Source organism: Cavia porcellus, unplaced genomic scaffold, assembly GCF_034190915.1.
Source record: "Cavia porcellus strain 051 isolate PalLab524CR breed Dunkin Hartley unplaced genomic scaffold, mCavPor4.1 scaffold_6, whole genome shotgun sequence".
Classification (NCBI taxonomy): domain Eukaryota; kingdom Metazoa; phylum Chordata; class Mammalia; order Rodentia; family Caviidae; genus Cavia; species Cavia porcellus.
In genome coordinates, this window is record NW_026947489.1 from 65,663,468 (window position 1) to 65,689,785 (window position 26,318).

General features: G+C 35.1%; 1 protein-coding gene across 8 annotated transcripts in view; it reads left to right on the forward strand.

Moving 5' to 3' along the window:
* Usp32 (ubiquitin specific peptidase 32) overlaps positions 1-26,318 on the forward strand; it is a 188,066-nt gene that overhangs the window by 133,306 nt on the left and 28,442 nt on the right. For 3 of the 8 annotated variants that reach the window (XM_063250889.1, XM_063250892.1, XM_063250897.1), the window contains 13 exons: positions 5,707-5,899; positions 7,325-7,500; positions 8,583-8,723; positions 11,839-11,998; positions 16,246-16,400; positions 17,551-17,632; positions 18,787-18,861; positions 19,832-19,970; positions 20,233-20,338; positions 21,723-21,896; positions 23,163-23,337; positions 24,104-24,255; positions 24,855-24,966. In XM_063250889.1, the coding sequence (XP_063106959.1) occupies positions 5,707-5,899; positions 7,325-7,500; positions 8,583-8,723; positions 11,839-11,998; positions 16,246-16,400; positions 17,551-17,632; positions 18,787-18,861; positions 19,832-19,970; positions 20,233-20,338; positions 21,723-21,896; positions 23,163-23,337; positions 24,104-24,255; positions 24,855-24,966 (1,840 nt within the window). The remainder of the gene's footprint in view (positions 1-5,706; positions 5,900-7,324; positions 7,501-8,582; positions 8,724-11,838; positions 11,999-16,245; positions 16,401-17,550; positions 17,633-18,786; positions 18,862-19,831; positions 19,971-20,232; positions 20,339-21,722; positions 21,897-23,162; positions 23,338-24,103; positions 24,256-24,854; positions 24,967-26,318) is intronic. The other 5 variants (XM_063250893.1, XM_063250891.1, XM_063250896.1 and 2 more) reach the window with 5 other exon arrangements.

Sequence of the window (26,318 nt, forward strand, 5' to 3'; positions counted from 1 at the left end):
GCTGAAGAGGTTATGGGGAAAAAAGAACCTTTCTGCATTGTTGATGGAAATGTAAAGTAGTACAGCCACCCTGGAAAGCAGTGTAGGGGTTCGTCATAAGATTAGAATTAGAAATTCCATTTGACCAGGTAGCGTAATACCTTGATTCACAAATGCTTCTTCTGTTCATGAACAAGCATGGGAAGCTTTTGCTTCCATTCATAAACTGCATTGACTGACAATCACTACTGTGGCCATCTTCCCCACAGAAACATCAACACAGCCATCTTTCTCAAAATCATAAAACATATTAAGTAGGGGCTGGGGATTTAGCTCAGTGGCATAAGTGCCTGCCTTGCAAGTAGGCAGTCGTGAGTTCGATCCCCGGTACCAATAAAAAGACAAAAAAAAAAAAAAATTTATAAAACATATTAAGTTCATAACCCAAGGCACCACTGTATTCTCCTTCTAGGTGTCTTCCTGAGAGAGTTAAAGATAATCATATTACGTGATGCATGCATATCCATATTTATAGCAGCACACTTGTAATAGCAAAAGTGATCCATATATCTATCAACAGATAATTGGATATGTAAAATTTATATGTATATTACTCAGCCATAAAGAGTAAATTTGAGTCATTTGTAGGAAAATAGATGCAAGCTAGTAAAATAAATCAGACACAGAAGGTTAAATATCACATGATATCTCTTAAATGAGAAACCCAAAGTGTAATTAAAGAGCAAAATAGGAAACAAGGAGATAGATTTTGTGGCAGTGGGGAAGGGGGCATGAGAATGAGGGGGAGAGAGACATGCTGGGAGAAGGGGAAGTAAAGAGAGTCAAGATGGTGGCACACACCTGTAATCCCAGCAATCAGTAAACTGAGGCAGGAGGACCAGTAGGAGTTCAAGGCTAGTCTGGGCTACGAAGTGAGCTAAAGGCCAGCTTGAACTGCACAGCAAAACCCTGTCTCGAAAGACAAAAAAAAAAAAAAAATAGAATCAAGATTGCACTGTGTATATGTACCTATTCCCAAGATAAATGTATTTATTATGTAGCATAAACATATACTAATAAAAGTTTTTAAAACTAAGAGGCAACAGCCAGACATGGCAGCACATGCCTGTAATCTCTGCACTAAGGAGGCTGAGGCAAAATGATCATTGTGAGCTACATAGTGAGACCCTGCAAAACCAAACCCCCCCCCCAAAAAAAAAAAAAACTCTAAGAAGTAACTCCTATAAATGCACATTTCAAGTCTTGTTTTCCCCATTTCTAAAGTGAGAATAATAATAGACACCTTTCTCAGAAAAACGTTTTGAGAATTAAATGAGCCGATACATATTAAATGTTTTAAAACAGTGGCAGGTACATGTAGTAAATACTAAATCAGTAAGCATTAACTGTTATTATGAGAAACTCAGCATAAAGTCATTATTGTGAGCTTGGACACTATATGGAAGTCCTAGCCCTGATACATTTTTATGGCCTTGAATAATTACATGTCCTTTATCTCAGTTTCCACTGATGAACAGTAGGATCAGTTTTATCTATAAGTTAACATATGTGAAGCACTTAGCTCACTACGTGGCAAATAGAAACTCTTAAGATTAGAGCAATAATGGTGGTAGTAATAGCAGTAATTGTAGCAGCAACGGTAGTTAGTGGTTTGTGATTTAAGTTTCTCTTTCCCTGGGCTGGGATATAGCTCAATGTCATAAGCGCCTTCCTGGCAAGCACAAGGTCCTGAGTTTGATTCCTGGTCCCCCTCCAATCCCCCCCAGTTTCTCTTTCCAGTACATATGGTAACTTTGACAAATGTCTTATTTTTAAAAAATTAGGATTTTTATCATATTGGCTAATTTGATTTTACTCTGGGGTCAGTCTCATGATCTGGAATATCACTTTGCTTTTAATTAACTTTCGCTGTTTAGTTAACTGTTTAGTTGACTGTTAACTCTTCACAAAATGACATACTTGCTTATATGAATTAGTAATTGTTCATGAAGGCAGGCAATGTCTTAGGTGCCTAATAGTTAAATAGAAATATAAAGACTAAAGGAGGGGCTGAGGATATAGCGCCTGCCTGGCAAGTACAATTTGAATTTTATTCCCAGTACCAAAAAACAAAACAAAACTAAGAGAGCAGAAAAAATAAGCCATCCTTTTTTGGAATGGCTTACTTCACATTTTCTGTGATTCACTTCAGCTTGAATACTTGATTTTTCTTTCTCTCCTGGTATTTTATCAATCTTTTTCATCGTTAATGAGCCAACCTGTTTTCATCCTATGTAGAATCTCCTATAAAAATTTAAATAAGGCGGAATAGTGAAATCTTTGTCATCATTGTAGTGGATATGTTCTGTCTTCCTGTTAAAAAGCAGAAGCTATTATTATTCATATACAGATTTTACTATTCAGTGGCCATGACTAACTTTAAAACTAAAAATACTTTGTTGTTATTTATTTGAGACAAGGTCTTACCACGTAGTTCAGGTCAGCTTTTGAACTCACTGTATAACCCAGGCTGGCCTCAAACTCATGAAAATCCTCATGCCTGTGCCTCCTGAGTCTAGGATTGTAAGTGTGCACCATCACACCTGACTAAATAGACATTGAAGCACCCTAATTTGCAAAGGAAGCCTCTTAGTTCACTGTATGTTTTATAATTGCCTAAAACTATATTACCTAAGTCAGTTACTAAAACTCCACCTAAAACTGTGTAACTCAGTACTGGTAGTATTTGCCTTAGTACTTTTTCCATTTTCCAAAACCATTGTTTCAGATTACTAAAATATAAAATTGATGTATTAATTGTATTAGTTATTTAAGATCATTAATACTTTTAGCATGAGCCGGGCATGGTGGCTCACGCCTGTAATCCCAGCACTCAGGAGGCTGAGGTGGGAGGATCGTTGCAGGTTCGAGACCAGCCTGGGCTACACAGTGAGCTCAAGACCGGACTGAACTGCATAGCGAGACCCCGTCTCAAAAAGACAAAGAAAAAAAAAATACTTCTACCATGTATAGGAAGGCATATCATCAATAGGAAAAAGGTGAATCGTGGCTTATTGCTTTAGAACACATAAACATATTTATACAATTTAGGGAGGATCATAAAATTTCCTAAGTAGAATTTTCATTTATTGAAGTGCCCCATAGTCCCTTTAGAAATTGATGACTAAGAAATGGGAAATTTCTCATAATAGATAAAATCATCTAGAAACCTACCTTCCTGTAAGCATAGGCTTTTAGGGTAATTTCAGTTAGTTTTAGACCCAGTCCTTGATTTTAGGAAAGAATTTAAATTTCTTAGAGCAGTTAAAAACACACCGCACAGTCAAAAAGAGCCAGTGACATCATATAACCATGACTGGCTTGCTCAACACAGACAGAAAATAGTGGTAAGTTGAATGAATACTTATTTCACAGAAAACTAAGAATAGAAGAAACAAGAAAACAGTAAAGACAGAAGAGCGGGGAAAAGAAAGGCATCTGAGTGGTAGTGACAGTTTCCAATAGTAGAAGAAATTCAGGGCAAGAGATTCCGATAATAGAAAAGAAAACCAGAGATAGTGAGAAGGCAAACTACTCAAGTTGGGAGCATAGGAAAAGAAGTGAAGAAAAGCCCATATTCTCCAGTCTCGAGGGTATTACTCACTGTTCCAAACTATCTGTTCCTGCAAACAGATAGTTTGCAATTCCTGGAGGGAGACTGCAGTCCCAAAAAATATTGTAATCTACTGCTAACTTAAAAGGTAATCCTAACAAATTAATGCCCAGCAATATTTTTATCATTCTCTTTTTTTTTTTTTTTTTTTTTTGCCAGTAATATCTATAGATCCAATATATGGACTGAGCTGTTAAGAGGAATAGGAATGATTTCCTATAAATTCGGAAACAGTCATCTTGGTTTGTTCCCATATACCCATTAATTTGTAGTCTTTGCTTTTCAGATTTTACAATCTCCTGATTTTTCTTTGCTTCTCTGACCTGAGTGAAACTGTCTCTACTTAGAAATTCATCTTTCTGAAAACACAAACTCAAAAGTCAGGGAAAAGAAGACAGACCCTTTAATATTTCATGGTGAAAAAAGCTGATTAGATTTGAGAATGAGAGAGGGATAGTGCTATGAGAATAAATATTCTAAGAGGGAGATCAGAATATCAGTGACAGGGCACATACAAGGACTAAATGGATTCACTAGCAAATCCAGGATCCCAAGGTACCAGAGGAGATAAGCAATCCCATCAATAGAGTTTAGTGACATTCAGTAAACTCTGATATGAATTATGTTAGATAAAACTGATCAGTTAGGCTAGGGTTTTGAGCTCAGTGGTAGAGCACTTAACGTGTGAGGGTTTGTGTTTAATATCAAGCACTACCAACAACAAAAAAATCAAATAAAAATTCTTAGGGAGCTGGGCATAGTAGCACATATTTGTAATCTCAGCATTCTGGGAGGCTAAGGCAGGATGATTGCAGGGTCAAGCCTGGCTATCCTGTGCAGCTTAGAGACTTAGCAAGAGACTATCTCAAAAATAAAAATGGTTGAGATGTAGCTTAATGCCAAGGCACTGGATCAATCCCTAGTACGAGGGTTAGGGGAACCCTGAACAAAGAAAAAATGGTTAATGAATGTGAATGAAGGCATTGCTTATAAAGTAAACAAAATAACTGAAGTCTAACTAAATATCATATTTGAAATACAAACTTCAAGTCAAGCATGTCAATAGCACAGTTCATGCTTTTTTTTGTTTATAAAGTTAGTAAAGCATCAAGAATTCTAAAGAATACAGGGAGACATTGATCAACATTTTATTAACTATTTTCTCCTCTTTGATCTGTAAATCAGGGAAATAGTATCTGTGGATCTTTTAGCTCTGAAAGAATTCGAGTGCTTTAAGAGTGTCAGAACCTTCATGACACACACCTGTTATACCAGCACTCTGGGGGGAAAGAGACAGTGGATTGCAAGTCCAAGCTCAGTCTGGGTGACTTATCATATCTTTTTTATTTTTCTATGTGAGCTTACTAAAATAAATAGTACTTGATTCTTTAATATCAAAAATGAATCCAACAGAAAAGTCTTAGGTGACACAGAGTCTTCAAACTACTATGCATGTGTGTTCTCATTCTGCTTTTAAAGAAATTAAAATTTGCAGATTAAGAGGATTAGAGGATGAGAAAGAATAGATAATTTGTTTTGTTTTGTTTTGTTTTGCTTTGCTTTGCTTTCTTTTGGGAAAGGGGAATTGAACCCACCGTACCTTGGCACTGAGCTATGTTCCCAGCCCTCTTTTTGTTTTGAGACAAGAGACAGGGTCTCACTCAGCTACTAAACTGCCTAAGCTGGATTTGAAGTTTTGAATCTCCTGCCTCAACCTCTCAGAGTTCTAGGATTACAGGTGTGTGAAACCATGCACAGCTTTTTTTAAAAAAGGAGTTAATCAGGAATCGAACTCAGAACCGCATGCTTGCCAGGCAGGCACTGTGCTGCCACTTAACTAAATCCTTGGCCCCTACTTCATTTTTTGAAAGCTACCAGGTAATCATTCTTAAGTTTTCCAGGTGTGGTGGTGCATACCTGTAATCCTAGCTCTTGGGAGGCTGAGGCAAAAGGATTGTGTGAGTTTGAGGCTGCCTGAATTGTAGAGTAAAAGCCTGTCTCAAAAAGACCAAAAAAAGAAAGGATTATTAAATATACTGTCTTTGTGATTTTAGGATGCCAACCCTGTTGTAATTGAGCCATCATCTGTTCTTAATGGAGGGAAATTTTCATTTGGAACAGTGTTACATCCTATGGAGCAGAGTGAAGACAGAAATGGAGGCAACTTCAGTTATGTGAATGTCACGGAAGAAAAATTTTCAGACAACATTTCTACTGCATCTGAAGCTTCAGAAACTGCTACCAGTGGTAAATATGACTTGATTCCTTTGAGGTTTAGTCCTTAACTGAGTCTGCTCTGGTAAAGGATGTGATGGGTGGAATATTCAGCACATGGCTTCAATTCATAGAAATAAGTCGGAATGAGTGGTCAATTACAAGATTCTTGAATGTATTAATAGCTTCCCAAATAACTTTTCTGTATTATGTTTTATCAGTTTTTCATTCTGAAAATATTTTTACTGTTATCTATTTGGTCAAAAATAGATTTGGCAAGACGGTTTTTAAAAAACTAAAATTTTGCCAAAATAGATTTGGCAAGACGGTTTTTAAAAAACTAAACTTTTTTCTCTCCAAAGATCTCATTGGATTATATGAATCCTCAAATCAGATTCTGTGGACATTTCAGGCAAAGATTTAAGGATTATGCTGTTAAAATACTACGAATTCATAATACTTTCCATATTCTCTTCAGTCCTTTGTACTTAGGTAAAACTTAGCCATTCTATATTCTTGAGGAAGATGCTTTGGTATTCCCATGACCCAGCTGAATTGAGGTGACCTCTGTATTCTGTTGATAAAGTAGCAGGACTCTCAGCATTACCCTGTTGTTATTTCCTCCTTGACACTCACTCTTTCCTTTGAATTGAGTAAGCAGATTGGCACAGCTAGCATTTCCCCTGCAGAGGTCTTTGTAGAGTCTCCTGTTGCTGTGTCCTGATAGTATAGGAAACACGTAGCCTTCCTAGAAGTATTCTGACAGCTTTAACCAACATCTCTCTCATTAATCATTTTTCTATGTATATTTTCCTATTGTAAAGATCATGTCTTCTTTTTAAAATAGAAATATTAGGACACAGCACTCGTGTGTTGGAGTTCTTGTTCTTGTTCTGTTTTCTTCTCTAGTTTAGAAACTATCTATTGTCATTGTCTACATAGAGTATTTGAAATACATTTGCAGGTAAAAGAATTAGGGGAGACCATGTAAAAGCCCATCTACCTAGCTGAATCTCATTTCTTCCTGTCAGATGACATAAAATTCTTATCATGTGTTATTAGATTATTTAATAGGGTGACCAGATACTCATTTACTAAAGATTTTAAAAATTCTAGCTGAATGTGGTGTTGCACACCTGTAATCCCAACACTCAGGAAGCTAAGGCAGAAAGAGCACTACAAGTTTACGGCCAGGCTGAACTACATAGTGAGACCTTGTCTCAAAAAAAAAAAGAATAAATAAATAAATATTTTACTTACTACTATATTGACAATTGTCCAAAAATGAAAATAACTGTACTTTCTGTCTTTTACGTATTTACCAGCATCTAAGACTGTATTAACATGCCAACACAATAATAGCATTAACCTAATACGTGAACATCTGAGTTCATATCTTTAAGCCTATTTATGTATGATAAATAAAAATGAAAGAATATATGCTTTTTTTCCACATAGGGTTTTTGTATTCTGCCACACCAGGGGCAGATATCTGCTTTGCTCGACAACATAACATTTCTGACAATAACAACCAATGTTTGCTAGGAGCCAATGGGAATATTCTGTTGCATCTTAATCCTCAGAAGCCAGGAGCCATTGATAATCAGCCACTAGTAACGCAAGAACCAGTAAAGGTAGGTAGTTTGCCATCTAATTGTAAAATTTTGATCCCTGGTACAAAAAAGAAACTGTTCTCTTTCAACTTGCCAATAATTTCACTGTATGTATTTTAACACATAGTAGATCATTGTGGTTTAATTTAAACTAACCCATTGTAGAAAGAAATCGCCTTTACATAGTATAATTCAGTGGGGAAATTCTATGATTTAATACTTAACATTGATGCTCACCATAGTGGTACACACCTGTAATCTAAGTACTGTGGCAGAATGAAACAGGATGACTATAAGGTTGAGCCCAATCTGGACAATTTAGCAGTCCTGTCTCAAACACAAAAGGATATAACCCAGTACAAGCAAAAGCACTGGGTTCAGTCTCTTAGTACTACCACCACCTAAAAAACAGAACAAAACACCTCATGTTGAAGTTGTGTAGTGATCCCGGGGATGTATTGTCATTCTTTTTTTGTTTCTTGAGACAGTGCCTTGCCATATAGTCCAGACTCATCTCAAACACACAGTGATCTTCCCACCTCAGCCTCCCAAGTGTTAGATTATAAACATGCACCACTAGGCCCAATTTATTAGAATACTTCTTGTGGAAATGTTTCACACAATATGGAAAATGCTTTTCCAAGATGGTATCACTTATCATTGGTAGGAAATCTATGAAAACGTGTCTTACTATTCCCAAATGCTTCAATGACTTTTCCAAATGATTTATCTTGATCTTGTTTTGGTCCTATTTTCTTTTGGGTTTGTTGTTTTGTTTTCTTTTGTTTTGTTTTTGGTACCAGGAGTCAAACCAAGGGCCTTGTACTTGCCAGGCAGGCACTGTACTGCTGAGCTACATCCCCAGCCCTGATTTAATTCAAATACCATTTGTTTTCCTTTCAAGGCGTATCTCTATGTACTTCAGACTAGACTTGAACCTTTGAGTTCCCTTTCTTAAATAGATTATTTAGTGGGACACACCCTCTTAGATGTCCTGTGTTACTGACATATGTATTTGTTCTTCTAGGTCTAGGATTTGTTAATGCACAACAGACTTTACAATATTAAAAAAAATCAACCCTTGACATTATATTCTTTCTAAGGCTACATCATTAACACTAGAAGGAGGACGATTAAAACGAACTCCACAGCTAATCCATGGAAGAGATTATGAAATGGTCCCAGAACCTGTGTGGAGAGCACTTTATCATTGGTATGGAGCAAACCTGGCCCTGCCCCGACCAGTAAGTATAGTTAATAGTGCATTATAGAAAAAATAGACTTAGAGGGCTGGGGATTTAGCTCAGCAGAGTAAGTGCCTGCCTGGCAAGTGTAAGGTCATAAATTCACTCCCTGGTACCCCCCCCATTCAAAAAAAAAGAAGGATCCAAAAAATAGACTTGGAAAAGGGGCTTTTATTACTTATTTATATGAATCTCATTATCCCCAAATACTTCCTACCCTACAGTTGTGGAATACACAGAACCTGTAGCTGAACAAGTAAGCTTTGGTTCCTTTACATTCATTCATTTAATATTTATTGGGCACTATATTAGAAACCAACCATACATTGATATGTCTGAGGAATTATGGATAGCTTAGAATAGAAAAGTAGCCACTGAACTAAATAAAATTAGGGAATAATAAGACTAAGTTGTTAAAAAAAAGCCAATCAACATGAGTACTAACGTCATCTAAAGTAATGCAAATGTTAGGCTTGAAATGAAGGAAGGCAGAGGGCCAGTTAAATAAGTGATCTAGAAGTTATTTCTGAAACTTCTATTCCCATAGCAGTCATCTGGTTAGGAATTGGTTTATTCATAACTTTTTCATGGAATTTTTTGGCTTATTTTTTTGAAGGAGGGCACATAGAAAATCATAGTATATAATAAGAATACAAAGCAATGATTTGAAATATACTACAAAATAATTGGAAGGATTTGCATGTGACATTACAATATTAGTAAGTTACGTGTATAGCATCATTTATTGTGTTTATATAGTAAACAGTAGGAGTCATTACCCTGGACTCCATGTTTTATATTATTAATGTAATAAAATACTTTATAACAAGTTTTGAATTGGTTTGGCTTGGTTTTTGGTATATCAAGAATCACTCTTAAAGCCAGGCACAGTGGCACATGCCTGTAATCCCAGCACTAGGGAGGCTGAGACAAGAGGATTGTTGCAAATTTGAGATTAGCCTGCACTACATAAGGAGACCTTGTCTTGAAAAACAAAACAAAATCCAAAGAGTCACTTGTAAGATTGTCTCAATGATGCATGTCTATAATACCAGCCACTCTTGGACTCTGAGGCAAGAGGATAGCAAGTTTAAACCAGGCTGGGCAGTTTAGCAAGACCTTGTCTCAAAATAAAAACTAAAAAAATTGGCTAGGTATATAACTCAGTAGGAAGGCCCTGGGTTCACTAAAGAAGAAAAAAGAAGCACTCTGTATATTTTGAGAACTAAGTAATGCATATGGTTAGCACACCATCAGATTCATAGTAAATGACCAACAATGTTATAATATTTACATGAGTATTTACAGAGCCTTGAAAACGATCATGTTTTTACATTGATGTCAGGTAGTTTAAGTCATAATTTTACTGAATTAAAAAATTTGCTGACTTGTAGTATTTCTTCATCTCTGGATATGATGAATTCATCTGATTCCTGGAAAAATTGCTTTAAAAACATTTAAAATATTTAAAAGCAGTAATATTTGCAAGGTTTTTAAATGAATTATTTCATCCTCATACTTCCATAAATTGTGTGTCTGAATGTTTTTGATTTGTTTGAGTCAGGATCTTGCTTTGTAGTTTTGAATAGTCTTGAACTCACTATGTAGCCTAGGCTGGCTTTGAACTCTTAGTAATCTTCCTGCCTAAGCGTCTCAAGTGCTAGATTACAGGCATGTACCACCATGCCTAGCTAATTATAACATTTTTGAGGTAACTTTGTCTATACATGTGATACTTATCAGGGATACCATTTTTAAAATACAGGAGAAAGAAAAGAAAGTAAAATTCATGTTATCTTGCCCCTTAAGGATTACTGCTAACATTTTGGTGTGCATTTTCCAGACACCCCTTTATGCCTGTCTAATAGATGGTGATATACAGATAACTGTGAAATAATATCAGATTATACCTCATGTGTCTTCTGTTTTTAATCTCACATAGATACTGTGGATAGCACCATAGGTTAATGATTTCAGAACTGTATCCACATCTTCAATAACTGCATATTTTGCCAGGCATGGTTGTGTACTCCTGTAAAGCCAGCACTTGGGATGCTGAGGCAGGCAGATCATTGCAAATTGAAGACCAGCCTGGGCTACAAAGTGAGCCAAAGGCCAGCCTGAACTGCATCGTGAGATCCTGTCACAAAACAACAACAAAAATAATAATAGTAATAATAACTGCATATTTTCTTCTATACACATTATATATATGCACATATGCATCTGCACGTAAATTGTATCTGATGGGAATTTTGTTTACCTATAACTTTAAATTGTTTAAAGCAATCTTCTGTTGAATATTATCTTTCCAGATGTGTAATGATGTCTTTAAGATAAATTCATATCAAAGGAATTGCTACATCAAAAGATATATTTTGGTACATATTATTCATTACCTCCCATAAAAATTATACCTAAAGTAGTCTTTAGATGAGATTATATTGCATCTGTTGTTTTTTGAGAGATACTGAAGTTAATAAATTCATGCACAATTAGAATGTAAATAAATGTTTGTGTATATATGTGCCTATGTATATGAGATTCTCTTAAGATACAGTGTCACCACAAAAATGTCATCTTGCTTTTAAATGACAGGGAGAAAATAACCATTAGGAATTATAATCTTGGAAGATGAGTTTAGGAGTAGGAGCCTAAGAGTATTTGAACCTGTGTGACTTAAATATACAGGGGTTTCAGTATATTTGAAATTTGCTGAACTATAGGTAGTGAACTTCTTGAGTATTTTAGCTTAAAGATAAACCTCAAAAGTTAGATTTATTTTTTTTTTCCAAATTCATTTTATTTCAAGAAGAAGAAAAAAAACCAAAATTTTAAAACACATCAGTGAGGGGGCAACAATGGTACATACATTGTGCATTATCACCCCTAAATCATTCTCCCAGAGCACAAGACATCTGCATTTATTGTCTGAGCAACACCAGCACAAATCTTGCTCTTTAGTGAACTCAGAGAAATCAGTAGTATAACTTTCTTCACTGGGTGTGTGTATGCACGTACATATATACATATACATATGTCAAAAGTTGGATTTAAAACACTGAGTTTTGTTTCTTCTTTTAGAGCAATTGCTTTTTATCATTTATAATAACAGGTGATCAAGAATACCAAAACAGAGATCCCAGAGCTGGAATTATTTCCTCGGTATCTTCTCTTCCTGAGACAGCAGCCTGCAACTCGGACACAGCAATCTAACATCTGGGTGAATATGGGTATGATGAGCCTGAGAATGTTTCCTCAGCATTTACCAAGAGGTAACTTAAGAATGCAGCAAGAATACCATCAGTTCCTTAAAATAAAGAAAAAATAAAAATCAAGTTGCTCATAGTCTGGTGCCACTCTACTAACTTGTAATCTTATCTGCTTTTGTATAGAATCAATAAATCATTTATGGGGCTTTGATCTGTGGTCATGCACAAGACTGGGTAGAGGTAAAATCCCAGCAACAAACTGAAAAGGGATTTGTTTCCTTTTTCTAGTTTGTAAAGTTATGAAAATAGTAAGTGGAAATATGTTTTACTTACTTTCTTTGACATAAGCCATCAGATTTGTTTTCATAAAATGTACATTTCTCACGTTAGAGCTAAGAATGCTTTATAGCATCAGATAACACAGAGCAAATATATAATTTTGAAAGAGAAATTATACATTTGCTGTAAAGAATGCCAGTCCTGCCCCTAAAAGAACAAAGAAAAATACCGTGCCTATAAAAATGACATACAAATAATTTTCCATTTTAGTGTATAATATGCAAAATGTTCCCTTTTGATTTCTCTCTTTAAATTTTATTGATGAGCAATACTTACTTTGTGCTTTTCTCTTACAGTTATTTGAAATTATGCTCAGCGGTAAAGAAATGAGTTTATCCACTTACAAAGTCCCAGAATTTTTGTTAACAAGGTGGTAATACCTTTGTATAGAAGAGCTACTTCCAAACCACCAACTCTATATCAATACTAGCCCTCCTTTTAATTTGTGCAGTGTCTTCCTTAGAAGTTATGTTTACATAACATTTGAAAGTACTCTTACATATTGTTTGGTAAACATTACAGCAAAATAGAGGCCTCTACCTAACCAAACTTTGTCTTTGCAGAAAACATCAAAATCAAGGAATAGTGAAATAAAATCTCTGATTTAATTTTCCTTTGTATAGAATATTAGCCTTGCTTTCAAGGCTACCTCTTTTTTGGTTCTGTATGAAAAATAATATAAAAGGAAGATGTATTGCTGCACTTCTAGCAAGTATTTGTAACTCTTGGCCAGGGATTTAGCTCAATGGCATAAGCACTTGCCTAGCGAGTGCAAGGTCATGTGTTTGATCCCTGGTACCAAAAAAAAAAAGTATTTGTAACTCTTGTGCTGATCCTAGATTTTTGCTGCTTTGGTAAATTATCCTCATTTTGTTGGTACCATTCGAAAGTACAAAATTATGTACAGTAAATGGTTGCCTATTCTACAAGCTATGCTATAAAAACCATCTTGAACCAAAATGAATTTTAACTGTGGCATAGGACCAAAGAGTTTGATTTGGACACTATATTTGCAAACGCTTTTGAATCCTAGACCTGGTTAGTTCTGATTCTCCAAATTTGTTCTTAATTTGAAATTTTGTTACTCTATAATTAACTGTGAAATCAATTATTAATCATTTTAAATTTATAAAGATATGCTTTCTTGCTGTGCTCTTACAATTAATCCTCTGATACACAATTGGAGAAATTTGCTCTTTTGTTTTCTTTTAGGAATTATCCTTTGCTTGCTGATTATAAAAGATTTGTTTGCTATATTTAAAATTTGATCGTGGTTGAGTTTTGTTCTCCCATAACATAATGTTTATATTTTTGAAGTACTTGGTTTTATACATCTGTTTTCTAGATTCTTTTATTCCTTCTAAAGGTATATTCAACCCTTGCCACAGTATAAAGACTTAAATACAGCTTTTTCTATAGACAAAGCTATGGAAAATGTTTTCCTAGTTTTTTTCAGCCTACTTTAGGTGAGTTCTTGAAAGTCTAAAAAAAAAAGCAGATGAAACTGGGTGTAGTGACATGCTTCTGTCACCACAGGAACAACTCCAAGTCTGGGGATAGAAGGGAGTGAGGAGAATGAAATGTTTAAGGCCAATTTGAGCAACTTACCAAGACCCTGTTTCATAAAAGTTTAGAAAGCTGTAGCTGTAGCTTAGTGGTAGTATGCCCTTTCATTTGATCTCTAATACCATGAATGAATGAATGAATGAATGAGTGAGTGAATGAATACTTACATACATACATGGCAATGCCAAAATTTTTAACATAAGTGAACATTCACTAAAAAGCATAGTTAATGAGAGGAATAAAGCTAAATCAATACTGAATGGTAAAAAACTACCTGAAATGTTTACTTGAACCCTAGAGAAGTTATATTGATATGTTAAGTTTATATTTTTGTTTGAGGTTGCCCAACAAAATATATCTTCACATAGGCAGATGCCCATTTCATTTTTTACGACCCCTTAATAAATTTTACTTAAGGCTGGGGATTTAGCTCAGCACCATAAGTGCCTGCCTTGCAAGCATGCGGTTGTAAATTCAACCCCCAGTACCGATAAATAAATAAATAAATAAATAAACAAATAAATAAATAAATAAAATTTAAAGAATAAATTTAACTTATTAGAAAAAACCACTGTTTTGTTTGATTTTGGTTGTATGTTTGTTTGCTGTTTCATATTACTGAGGATTGAAGCCAGAGCCTTTGCAATGAACTACTTTTGAGACACGGTCTTTAAAAGTTAGGACTTTTAAAGTTGCCAGGCTGGGCTCAAACTTGTAATCCTCCCATTTTACCCTCCTGGAGTGCTGGAATTGCAGGCATGTGCCACCACATACTAGTTTTCCTTCTATTTTTAACAGGGAACTGGTTTTATGTTACATAGCTTTTGTCTGGGTTTTTGCTTAAATAGTTAAGTAGGAAGCCTGGTATGATCACCCACATGTAATCCCAGCACTCTGGAGGCTGAGGTAGGAAGATCACCATGAAAAGCCAACCTGACCCTGCCTCAATCTGACCCTCAAAATTAACCAAGTTTTTAGTGAGTTCTAAGTAATTTGCTTTTGATTTTGATTTCTTTTTAGTTCACCCTTTTCTTTTTTCCAACCTCTTTTGAAGTATTGTAATTAGATTTAATAATCTTCCTTCAACTCTTTTGCCCGTACAGTAGGCCCTCCATATCCTTGTCCACAAATTCAGCTAATCTCAAATTTGAAATAATTTAGAAAAAAAGCATCTGTACTGACATGTATAAGCTTTTCCCATTTTCATTATTCCGTAAAAATACAAGGTAACAGTTATTTACATGGCATATATATTGTATTAGGTATTACAAGTAATCTAGAGATAATTAAAGTAATATGGGAGGGTATAGATGAGTTATATGTAAATATCATGCCATTTTATGTAAAGATCTTTTAACATCCATAGATTATGATAACCTTAGAGGTGAGGGGTTCCTCAAACTGATCCCCTAAAGATTTTGGGGAACAATTTATTGCTATTCTTGTTTCTACCTTAAGCCTTTCAGGAATTCAAAATTATCTCTACTGTTGTTTTATTGGGCAGGCAAGCTATATGACTTTTTCATGTTTCTTTTTTTTTTTGTCTTTTTTGTTTTTATCGGTACCAGGGATCGAACTCACGACCACACACTTCCAAGGCAGGCACTTATGCTGCTGAGCTAAATCCCCAGCCCCTTTTTCATGGTTCAATAGGACAGGTTTATTGTATCAGGGAAAGCTTGTTAGATTCATTTTATTTAATTGTTTGGCCATGTAGAATCTATACCTGTTGGACATTTTAAGTAAAAAAAGTTTTTCTGTATGACTCTGAATCAGTGATGGGGGTGGGGGGGTGGGGGAGTGGGATACTTGACAACTAAAAGTAATGGGATTAGTAATTCAGGGACAGTTTAAGAAAGTAGATTAGGTGAATCCAGTTATCTGTCCATAGACTACAAATCCGGACCTATTTACCTCCCCTGTTCTTAAACTGTGTTTCATCTTGCTTCTATGACCCGACTGAGGGCAGCCAGTACCAATGGCGTTTGCCAGCATATTCCCACTCTTTATTGGGATCTAAATATTGTCAGTTTTTGGGCCCCTCTACTATAGTTCTTTTTTCAAAATTGGGGGTTTAATAACCGGGAATTGTAGTAGATATCTGTAATTCCTGCATTCAGGAGGCTGAGGCAAGAGGATTGCTGTAACCTGGGCTATAAAGTGAACTTATGGCCAGCCTGAACTGTATACTGAAAACCTGTCTCAAAAAAACCAAAAAAGACCAAAAGAAAAAAAAAAGTTGATGGCTTAAAATGCTTGGTCTCCTGTCTTCATTTTAAAGTTTTATGGTACTCTTTGTATCTATAATTCTCTTTTCTTAGCAGTGTTTCTCTAAATAATGTGATCACCATTGTTGAGGGTTTTTTAAAATATCTGCTTTTTTATTGTAATTACTATAACTATAGGAAACGTACCTTCTCCAAATGCACCTTTAAAGCGAGTATTAGCCTATACAGGCTGTTTTAGTAGAATGCAGACCATCAAGGAAATTCACGAGTATCTGTCTCAAAGGCTGCGCATCAAAGAGGAAGATATGCGTCTGTGGCTGTATAATAGTGAGGTAAGAGGCATCTCAGAGTCATGAAGAATCTGATTAAATGGTAAATCATGAGATTTTATATGCTTATGCTAAAAGCACTATCTAGGATCTCAGTTAAAACTTCAATTTTTAAATTATTGTATGTGTATGTGTAGATACTTGTCACCTGAGATCTATAATAACTGGTAATCATTACTCCTGCTTCATAAAGATTATTGTTATATTTTAAAGTAATAGTTTTCTCTTTTTCTAAGTAGATTTTATGTTGGATGTGTTTGAAACTGTTTTTAATTTTTTTTTAATTTAAAGCCACATGTGGTGGTATATTCTGTAATCACAATATGCAAGAGACTGATGCAGGAGGTTCACGAATTCAGAGCCAGCCTGGATTACAGAGGGCCTACCATAATTTGTCTCAAAAAAAATAAAAATAATACAAAATATATAGTGAAAATTCTTTTTCCATTCTGTGCACACTGTTTTTTTATTCTTTTTAGAGATGATACTAGTAATTATATATTCTTTTATAAATATTCAATATAAATTCTAAAATTGAATCATAAGTATAGTTTTAATAATTCTCTTACATCCTTTGGTTACCATTAAGTGGCAGTATCATATCATAGTTAAGGTACAACTCAATTTATAAATAAATTTTTAAATAAATCCTGACTTTGCTATTTTTTAGTGTGGAACTAAAAGCAAATTACTTTATATTGTGTGTTAGTTTTCAGATCAGTGATACAGGGAAATAGTAGTGTCTCCCTCAAGATAGTTGTGAGAATTAAAGGAATTAGTTTTATAAACACTTTAGATAGTGCAAGCATAAACCAAAATGTTTAATTGTACTGCATTTTAGGTATTAAAGAAAATTTTTACCGACTCTTCAGAAAATCTAAGTTTCAGTAAACTTTGGTTTAGTATATATATTGAATCTTTTCCCAAGAGTATGTTTGTAAAATTATCTTTCCCTTGTTTTGCCACCTAAATTGTTAGTATTTTTGAGTAACTATAATATTCTAAATATATTATACTCAACTGTAACATTCTAAATACATATAGTTACTCAGATATTATCGATATCAATTATGTAAATGCAAGAAAGTTTTTATCAGTTACATTTATTTTTTGTTTCTGTCTAACCCTTAACAAAACATTTCCTCTTATACAGAATTACCTTACCCTTCTGGATGATGAGGATCATAGATTGGAATATTTAAAAATTCAGGATGAACAGCACCTGGTAATTGAAGGTATGAGATAGAGTATGCATTTATATTTTAATTTTAGGAAAAGAATTTTTAAAAATACTCACTAATAATTCATTTTATAATTTTTCCCAAGCCAGCTATTACTTGATCATTTTGTTCTCTGTGATAAAGAAAATTCATTGAATTTAGGTAGTTCTACTATGCTACTTAGATTACTTTAAAGAAAAATAACCTGTCTGCTATCATAAGCTGGTGAAATACAGAAAAAGTGATTAAAGAACAGGTGAATTCCATTGCAAGTTTATGAAGCTTATAAAAATTATTAGACTGCTTCATTAGTTTGAGTTTTTCTCACACAGTTAATGGCATAGGCACTGTTATCAGTGGAACTGGTTATCAGTACTGGTTACTCGTGTATGTTTCCACATAAGCTTACACTCTTGTGTACCCATGTCTTTAAAAACTTAGTATGACTTTTCCCATGAAGATTCATAGAAAAGGAATCACCTGTGTATTAAATAGAACTGGATGTGGTAGCATGTGTCTGTAACCCAACACTTGGGAGGCTGAGGCAGAAGGATTGCTGTGAGTTCAAGGCCAGCCTGGGCTACATAGTAAGTTTAAGTTAAGCCTGAACTACATAGCAATACCCTGTCTTTAAAAAAAAAAAAAAAAAATTGATTACAATTTAAGAAGAAGCTGTCGTTATTTCCAAAAGGTTTAAGAAATTCCATTGTGTCTGAAGTGAGTTTTTCATTTTGAGGAGAATTTTATTTGTTTTGCAGTACTTGACATTAGATCCATGACCTTTGCACTAAAGTACGTCTCCAGCCCTTTTTTCTCATTTTTTTGAAGCAAGATCTTGATGTAGGCTTCCTGAACTGGGCCTGAATTTTTGGTTCTTCAGCCTCAGCCTCTCAGTGCTGGGACTAAAGATATGCATTGGCATGCCTGGATGTGTCTGAACTTTACATGCATGGATAGTTGGGTATGATTTTATTTCAAGAAAAATTGGAAGTAGCTTATTAATTATATCAGACTTTTTAAAGACCACTGTAAAGAATAGGAATATGTTCAGAGCCAGTTTCTAACAGTTACTCAATTTTTAAGTTTCTCATTTAGAAATAAAATCTTTTTAAAATAACGTGACTATGAATTATATGGGAAAAAATTGACACATTCCTCTCTTTTTCTAGTACGAAACAAAGATATGAGTTGGCCTGAGGAGATGTCCTTTATAGCAAACAGTAGTAAAATAGACAGACACAAGGGTAAGTCTCTGGTATTATTTTTCATTCTTGGGCAGGGCAGGAGGGGTACAAGGAATTGAACTCAGGGTCTTGCTCTTGCCAGTGCCACTGAGCTATATCTCTGGCTCTGGTATTATCTTTATTTTTTATTATTATTATTTAGGAGGGAAGTTACCAGGGATCAAACTCACGACCTTGCGCTTGCCAGGCAGGTGCTTGTATCACTTAACTAAATCCCCAGTCCCTCCAGTGTTATTTTTAAACAGATGATTTTTAAGCATACTTTTTTTTTTTTTTTGTATTTGTTGGTGGAGACCAACATCAAATTTACAAATTTTTTAACTCTTCAATTAAATAATTTATGCATTTTTCCATAAGTATGCATTCTATATATATGTACAAAAATAGTTATGATAGTTACACTATTGATTTCTCTCAGTTCACTGAAGAGCAAGATTTGTACTGGTATAGTTCAGACAATTGAAGGCACATGTCTTGTGCTCTGGGTGAATGATTTGGGGATGATAATGCACAGTTTATGTACCATTGTTATCCTCTCATTGATGTACTTTAAAATTTTATTGTAGTTTTTTTTCCATTTTTTTTCTTTCTTTTTATATGTGAATAAAATGGATTTGAAAAAACCATTGGATGAGCAAAAATTAAAGATTGGCTAGTAAAAAAATAATAATTTATGTGTTTTTAAAATTATACTTGGAGAATTGATTTTTAGTAATCATAGCAATTAAGAGGGATGGTGATACAGCTCAGTGGCACAGTACCTACCTGGCAGGTACTAGGTCCTAAGTTTGAACCTTCGTACTAAAAAAAAGAAAAAGGAAAAAAGAAAACTTTTCAATTTAGCATTTGAAAAACCTATTAAAGAAATATTGCCTCCACTTAGCTGATTAAAAGTTATAAAAATTTCTACATTAAGTACAAGTAACTTTGTCCTACAGCTATACTTTGGTTCTCATATGTTTTATTTTAGTTCCCACAGAAAAGGGGGCCACAGGTCTAAGTAACCTGGGAAACACATGCTTCATGAATTCAAGCATCCAGTGTGTTAGTAACACACAACCACTGACACAATATTTTATCTCAGGGAGACATCTTTATGAACTCAACAGGTAATATTTTTTGAGCCATTGGTGACTAAGCTTTCCATGACTTTGATACAAATCCAGTGTCACTTTGGTCTCCTTGTTCTTTACCCTGGGAGTTGGGGGCAGTTGGGAGTCTTCTTATTGCCCTGTTTATTATGAAGTAAGGACCAAGGATACAAATCATGTTTCAACAAATGAAAAGAAATTTCAGTGTGATGAGCATTTCTGTGCCTGCGTGATTGTGACTTTTGAGCGTATTTGACAAATTTTCTTTTCAAACTTCTAGGACAAATCCCATTGGTATGAAGGGGCATATGGCTAAATGCTATGGTGATTTAGTACAGGAACTTTGGAGTGGAACTCAAAAGAATGTTGCCCCATTAAAGCTTCGGGTAAGCAGCTTGAAATATATGAAGCTTTTTAATTTTTAAAGGAGTTATTTAAGCAGTCTTCTAACTTTCTATATGTTCTCTATGTTTAACTTTTTAGGTTAATCAGTGTTTTTGAGTTTTTCATAAGGCATAAACCAACTGTTCAGTCCTTGTATTTGTTTAGCTATATACATAATACTGATTATGTGTGTATATATGTATATGTATATATATTACATATACACATACATACCATATACATATATGGTTTGTTTTGTTTTGAGATAGTCTCGCTATATAGTTCAGGCCTTGAAACTGTGTTTTTTTTTGTTTTTTTTTTTTTTTGGTGTCTTTTGAAACTGGGTGTTGCTATGCAGTTCAGGCTGGCTGTGAGCTCACTTTGTAGCCAATGCTGGTCTCAAACTTTCAGTAATCTTACTGCCCAAACCTTCAAGTGCTGGGATTACAGGCATGCACCACCATACCCAGCTCTGTAGAATCCTGTTTTAAAAATTAAAAATAAAAAATAATTGGGAGCTAGATTAATGTGAGGCTCTAAATTCAATCTCCAGTACTCCATTACCAAAAAATTTAATAATCATAATAGCTGAAAATTTACTTGACACTTGTTAACATGCTATTATGATTATTTTATATGCCTTAACTCATTTAATTCAGTAAATCTTAAAATGAGATGCAATATTTTATGCTCTCTACCACCACCTTTTTGGTGGTGCATGCTAGGAACTGAGCTACATCTTAGCCCTTTTATTTTTCTGCTTTTCAGTTCTAAGACAGAGTCTTGCTAAGTTGCCCCAGATGGGGCTGAAACTTGGTCATCCTGCTTCAGCCTCCTAGAGTGCTTTATTCTCATTATATGGCCCAGGAAACTTAGGTTCTGAATTGCTCAGTGTAGAAGTCTTTCATTGTGACAAAAGGACATTTTACTAGTTTATATCTATGTGCCTAAGAAACTCAAGTTTTGCTACATGCTACATGAGCCGGGCGTGGTGGCTCATGCCTGTAATCCCAGCACTCAGGAGACTAAGGTGGGAGGATCATTGCGAATTCGAGACTAGCCTGGGCTACAAAGTGAGCTCAAGGCCAGCCTGAACTGCATAGCAAGACCCCGTCTCAAAAAAGACCAAAAAAAAAGAAAGTTTTGCTGCATGATAATGAATTGGAAGTTGGTATTGGCCAAAATGGTTCTCTTATTTTTGCTCATTTTATACTAAGATTAGAAAGATTCAATGATTAATTCAAAACATGTTTGCTGAAACAAAAGCGGATTTACTTATGCTATACAAAAGCTATTATTTACTTATGATGTCTCTGGTTGAATTAAGGGTCATATTCCAAATTTTACAAGGTAGGAAATAATGGCTGTTACTCCTTATATTTATAGTGGACCATCGCAAAATATGCTCCCAGATTTAATGGCTTCCAGCAGCAAGACTCCCAAGAACTTCTAGCTTTCCTCTTGGATGGTCTTCATGAAGATCTCAACCGAGTCCATGAGAAGCCGTATGTGGAACTGAAGGACAGCGATGGCCGACCAGACTGGGAAGTAGCTGCAGAGGTTTGTCAGTTTTGAGTTTCTAATGTAAGCAATAGATGAAATACTCTGACCATAAATGCATGCAAACAACTTATATGCAGATTAGGGCCAGGGATATAGCTCAGCGGCACAGCACTTCCCTGGCAAACACAAGGTCCTGAGTTTAATTCCCAGTACCAGAAAAAAGAAAGTTTAATAATAATTAAATGCAAACTAAAATGTTCTGTGATTAGAGTATTAAAACAAGAGCTTAAAACAGTAACACATGCATGCCATAAGTTTGCCACCTCTGGCATGGATATAGGAATTATTATCCAGTGAATTTTTTTTTTTTTTTTTGAAACAGTCTCACTATGTAGTTCAGGCTGTCTTTGAACACATAGTGGTCCTCCTGCCTCAGACTCCCAATTGCTGGGATTACAGATACGTGACACCACACCTGGCTTTATCCAGTGGAATTTAGAGAGTCATATTGCTAAAGTAATGTATAAGTGTGTTTTATTTGCTGTTGCTGCTGCTCCTCCTCCTCTTTATTCTCCTTTGATACTGAGAGGTGAACCCAAGGCCTCACACATGCTACCAAGTGCTCTACCATTGCTCGGTCCTCAACCTCTGAATTTATGTATGTATGTATGTATGTATGTATGTACCAGGGATTGAACTCACAAACTTGCACTTGTCAGGCAGAGACTTACACCACTGAGCTAAATCCCCGGCCCCCTAGAATTTAGTATTTTATAGGTGTCTCAAAAAAAGTACTTTCAGGGCTGGGGATTTAGCTCAGCAGCATAAGTGCCTGCCTTGCAAGCAGGCAGTTGTGAGTTCGCTCCCCGGTACCGATAAAAAGACAAAAAAAAAAAAAAAAGTACTTTCTAAAGCCAGGCATGGTGCCTCATGCCTATAACCCCAGCACTTGGGAGGCTGAGGCAGAAGAATCATTATGAGTTTAAGACCAACCTGGGCTACAAAGTAAGCTCAAAGCCAATCTGAACTGTATAGACCCTGTCTCAAAAAGACCAAAACAAAAAAGAAAGAATTACTTTCTATTAATAACATTTTTTTACTCTGTCAGAGGCCATACATTTTAAATCATATACCTGAATTATAAATTCATAGATAGAAAGTTGTATATTTTAAATAAAGATTAAGGGATTTTGGGGGCATGATTCTATTCTTAACATACAAATTTAGTGTACTTATCCATTGTTTTTAGAGTTGTGTAGAAATGCTTATCCTTTGAATTTTAAAAAATTGAATTTTGTAACCTTTTTTTTTTTTTCTTGCTAGGCCTGGGACAACCATTTGAGAAGAAACAGATCAATTGTTGTGGATTTGTTCCATGGGCAGCTAAGATCCCAGGTCAAATGCAAGACATGTGGGCATATAAGTGTACGATTTGACCCTTTCAATTTTTTATCTTTGCCACTGCCAATGGACAGTTATATGCACTTAGAAATAACAGGTAGGTCACAAAGTTCTGAAAATTTATTTGACTCCATTTTCTTTTACTTCATTCAATTGTCGACTGGAATTTGTAATTGTAGTTACTTGTTTATGATGAGTTCATAGATTTGTAGTCATGTTATATTCCACCAGTCTGCATTCAGGCTTAATTTCAGGTTTGAAAGATTTGGAAAATGGACCCATTCTTGTGCCCATTGGGTGATGCCAGAAATTTTTAATAAAAACTTGCAAAGCCTCTCATTTGTTTATTAGATGAACATCAAAAACTCATGATTTTTACCCAGTATTCTTTTTTTAAATCCATTTTATTCAAGTATAAAAAGAAAGAAGAAAAAAACTATAAGAAAATTTCAGAAGCACATCAATCGGGGGGCAACAATGGTACATACATTGCACATTGTCATCCCCAAATCATTCACCCAGAGCACATTACACTCAATTGTCCAAACAATACCAACACAAATCATTCTCTTCAGTAAACTCAGAGAAATCAGTAGTATAACTGTCTTAACTATTTTTATATACATTTACATACACATATACATGTTTTTTCTTTCAGCTTGTCAGCTAATAAAACAATATCATGTTTACACATGTGTCTTATTAACCCCGTATTAAGTATTGCTTTATCATTTACATGTTAAATAAAATTCTAGGGGAAAATGTTTGATATTTGCATGTCAGATATATCTATCTGCTTATAATATTCATGACTTTCAGTGTGACTTGTATTTTATTGATAACAGTTCTTTTCTCCTTACTAGTAATTAAGTTGGATGGTACTACCCCCATACGATACGGGCTAAGACTGAATATGGATGAGAAGTACACAGGGTTAAAAAAACAGCTGAGTGATCTCTGTGGGCTTAAATCAGAGCAAATCCTTCTTGCAGAAGTACATGGTTCCAACATAAAGGTAATACTATTTGTAGGAAGCCTTATATTCCATTCTCCAAAGATCATAGTTATCTATTAAGTTTTATGTTGTATTACCAGGAGAGATATTAAAACATTTTTTAAAAAGCGTCAACTGGGGGCAGGAGATTTAGCTCAGTGGTATAAGTGCCTGCCCCACAAGCACGAGGTTATAAGTTCAATCCCTGATACCAACAACAACAACAAAAAAAAGGCATCAAATGGGTGTGGTATACACTTGTAATTCTAGCACTCCAGGAACTAATGTAGGAGGATTTCTGAGAGTTCAAGGCCAGCCTGAACTACATGGTGGGACCCTGTCTCAAAACAAACAAACAAAAAAAAGCCAGTAATATAAAGCATGTTGTCTTCCTATATATAGAAAAGAATAACAATTATTTTTGGCAGTAAAAAATGGTTTATCACTTATTTTATCAAACATTTGTCTTTTAATTAACCAAGAAAAGTTATTCAGTCATCTTGTTTTATTTGCTACATGAAAGCTCCTAAAACATTCTTTAGTACATCAGATAGTCTACCCAGCTCCTTTGAAGCACTTCTCTTCTTATCTTCCTTTTCCCCTGCCCCCTCTTTTTTTAGAACTTCCCTCAGGACAACCAAAAAGTACGACTCTCTGTGAGTGGATTTTTGTGTGCATTTGAAATTCCTATACCAGCATCTCCTATTTCAGCTTCTAGTCCTATACAGACAGGTAAGAGAGAACTGGAACACTCTTTCTCATGGTCTTGACAGCTTTATGGGTCTAAAGGATATTGCGATTTTTATATTTGTTGTGCTGATAATATTAGAGCTGAACAGTTTTCAAGCCCAGGAGAAATCTTACTTGGGTGAAATTCATCTTTTCATAGATGAAGAAATGAATTCAGAGAGCCTAAGTGACTTAAGTTAGGTAGACAGTTACTAGCTTGTATACCATTAACATTCAGTTCTCTTTTTCACTGTTTTGTCTAATACTAACGTTTCAACATGATACAAGAAGAAAGTACCACCAGAAAACGTAATAAATTTAGATAAAAAGGAATCTTATTATGCAGTTATTGAATCAGATTTAGTATGATTATTCATTGAGACCTTTTGTCTAGTAATGTTTTGTTCTATTCTTATTTATGCTGCTTATAATTAGGTTAATTCTCCAATATGATGGACTTCATGGGGAATAAGGCTCTTCTCACTAGCATATAGTAGACAATATTGATGATGAGTTCAGAGATGATTTAGCATTAATTTTTGTTGTTGTTGTTTTATTTTTTTGACAGGGTTTCACTATGTAGTTCAGGCTGGTAGGCTAGCCTTGAACTCACTACATAGCCCAAGCTGGCCTCAAATTCACAGTAATCTTCCTGCCTCAGCCTTTTTTATATCTAGTTGATCATGCATCAGCCTCTTGAGTGCTGAGATTACAGGTGTGTGCCACCATGCCCAGATAGGGTTGCTTTTTAGTTTTTGTCATCACTGTCCACCAGAACTCTGCAATGATAGAAACTTTCTATGATCTTTGCTCTCCATTAAGTCATGCAGGCTGCTGAACATTTAAATGTGTCTAATGAGGGTGACAGAATGCATTTTTAATAATTAAAAAAGCAGCATCTGGTCAATGGCCATATTGGACAGACCATGTGTAGAGGAATAGAGAATTTAAGGGAAAAGAAAAAAAACAAGTGATAGAACTGATGGGAGTGCCACAATACAATGTTCATACAGGTTTCTGCAAGTCTATTTCACAGTCTTCAGTGCTACTTTTCCGTTTAGTCCTAAATGTGAATTATGACGACAAAATCTGGAATTAAAATCATCCAATAAATTTTAGAATTATTCTTTGAACTACAGTTTCTCTCCATCTAATGTTAAAACAGATTACACTCTCAAGGTCCAGATCCTTGGAATACTTAAGAGCAAAGATTAAAGCTCCACAAGGTATGCCAGGCATGGTGGAGCACACATGTAATCCCAGCTGCTGGAGAGGGTAAGGCAAAAAGGGCACAAATTCGAGGCCAGCCTGAGCTACTTAACTGGGGGAAAGTACCACAATGTTACAAACTTTTG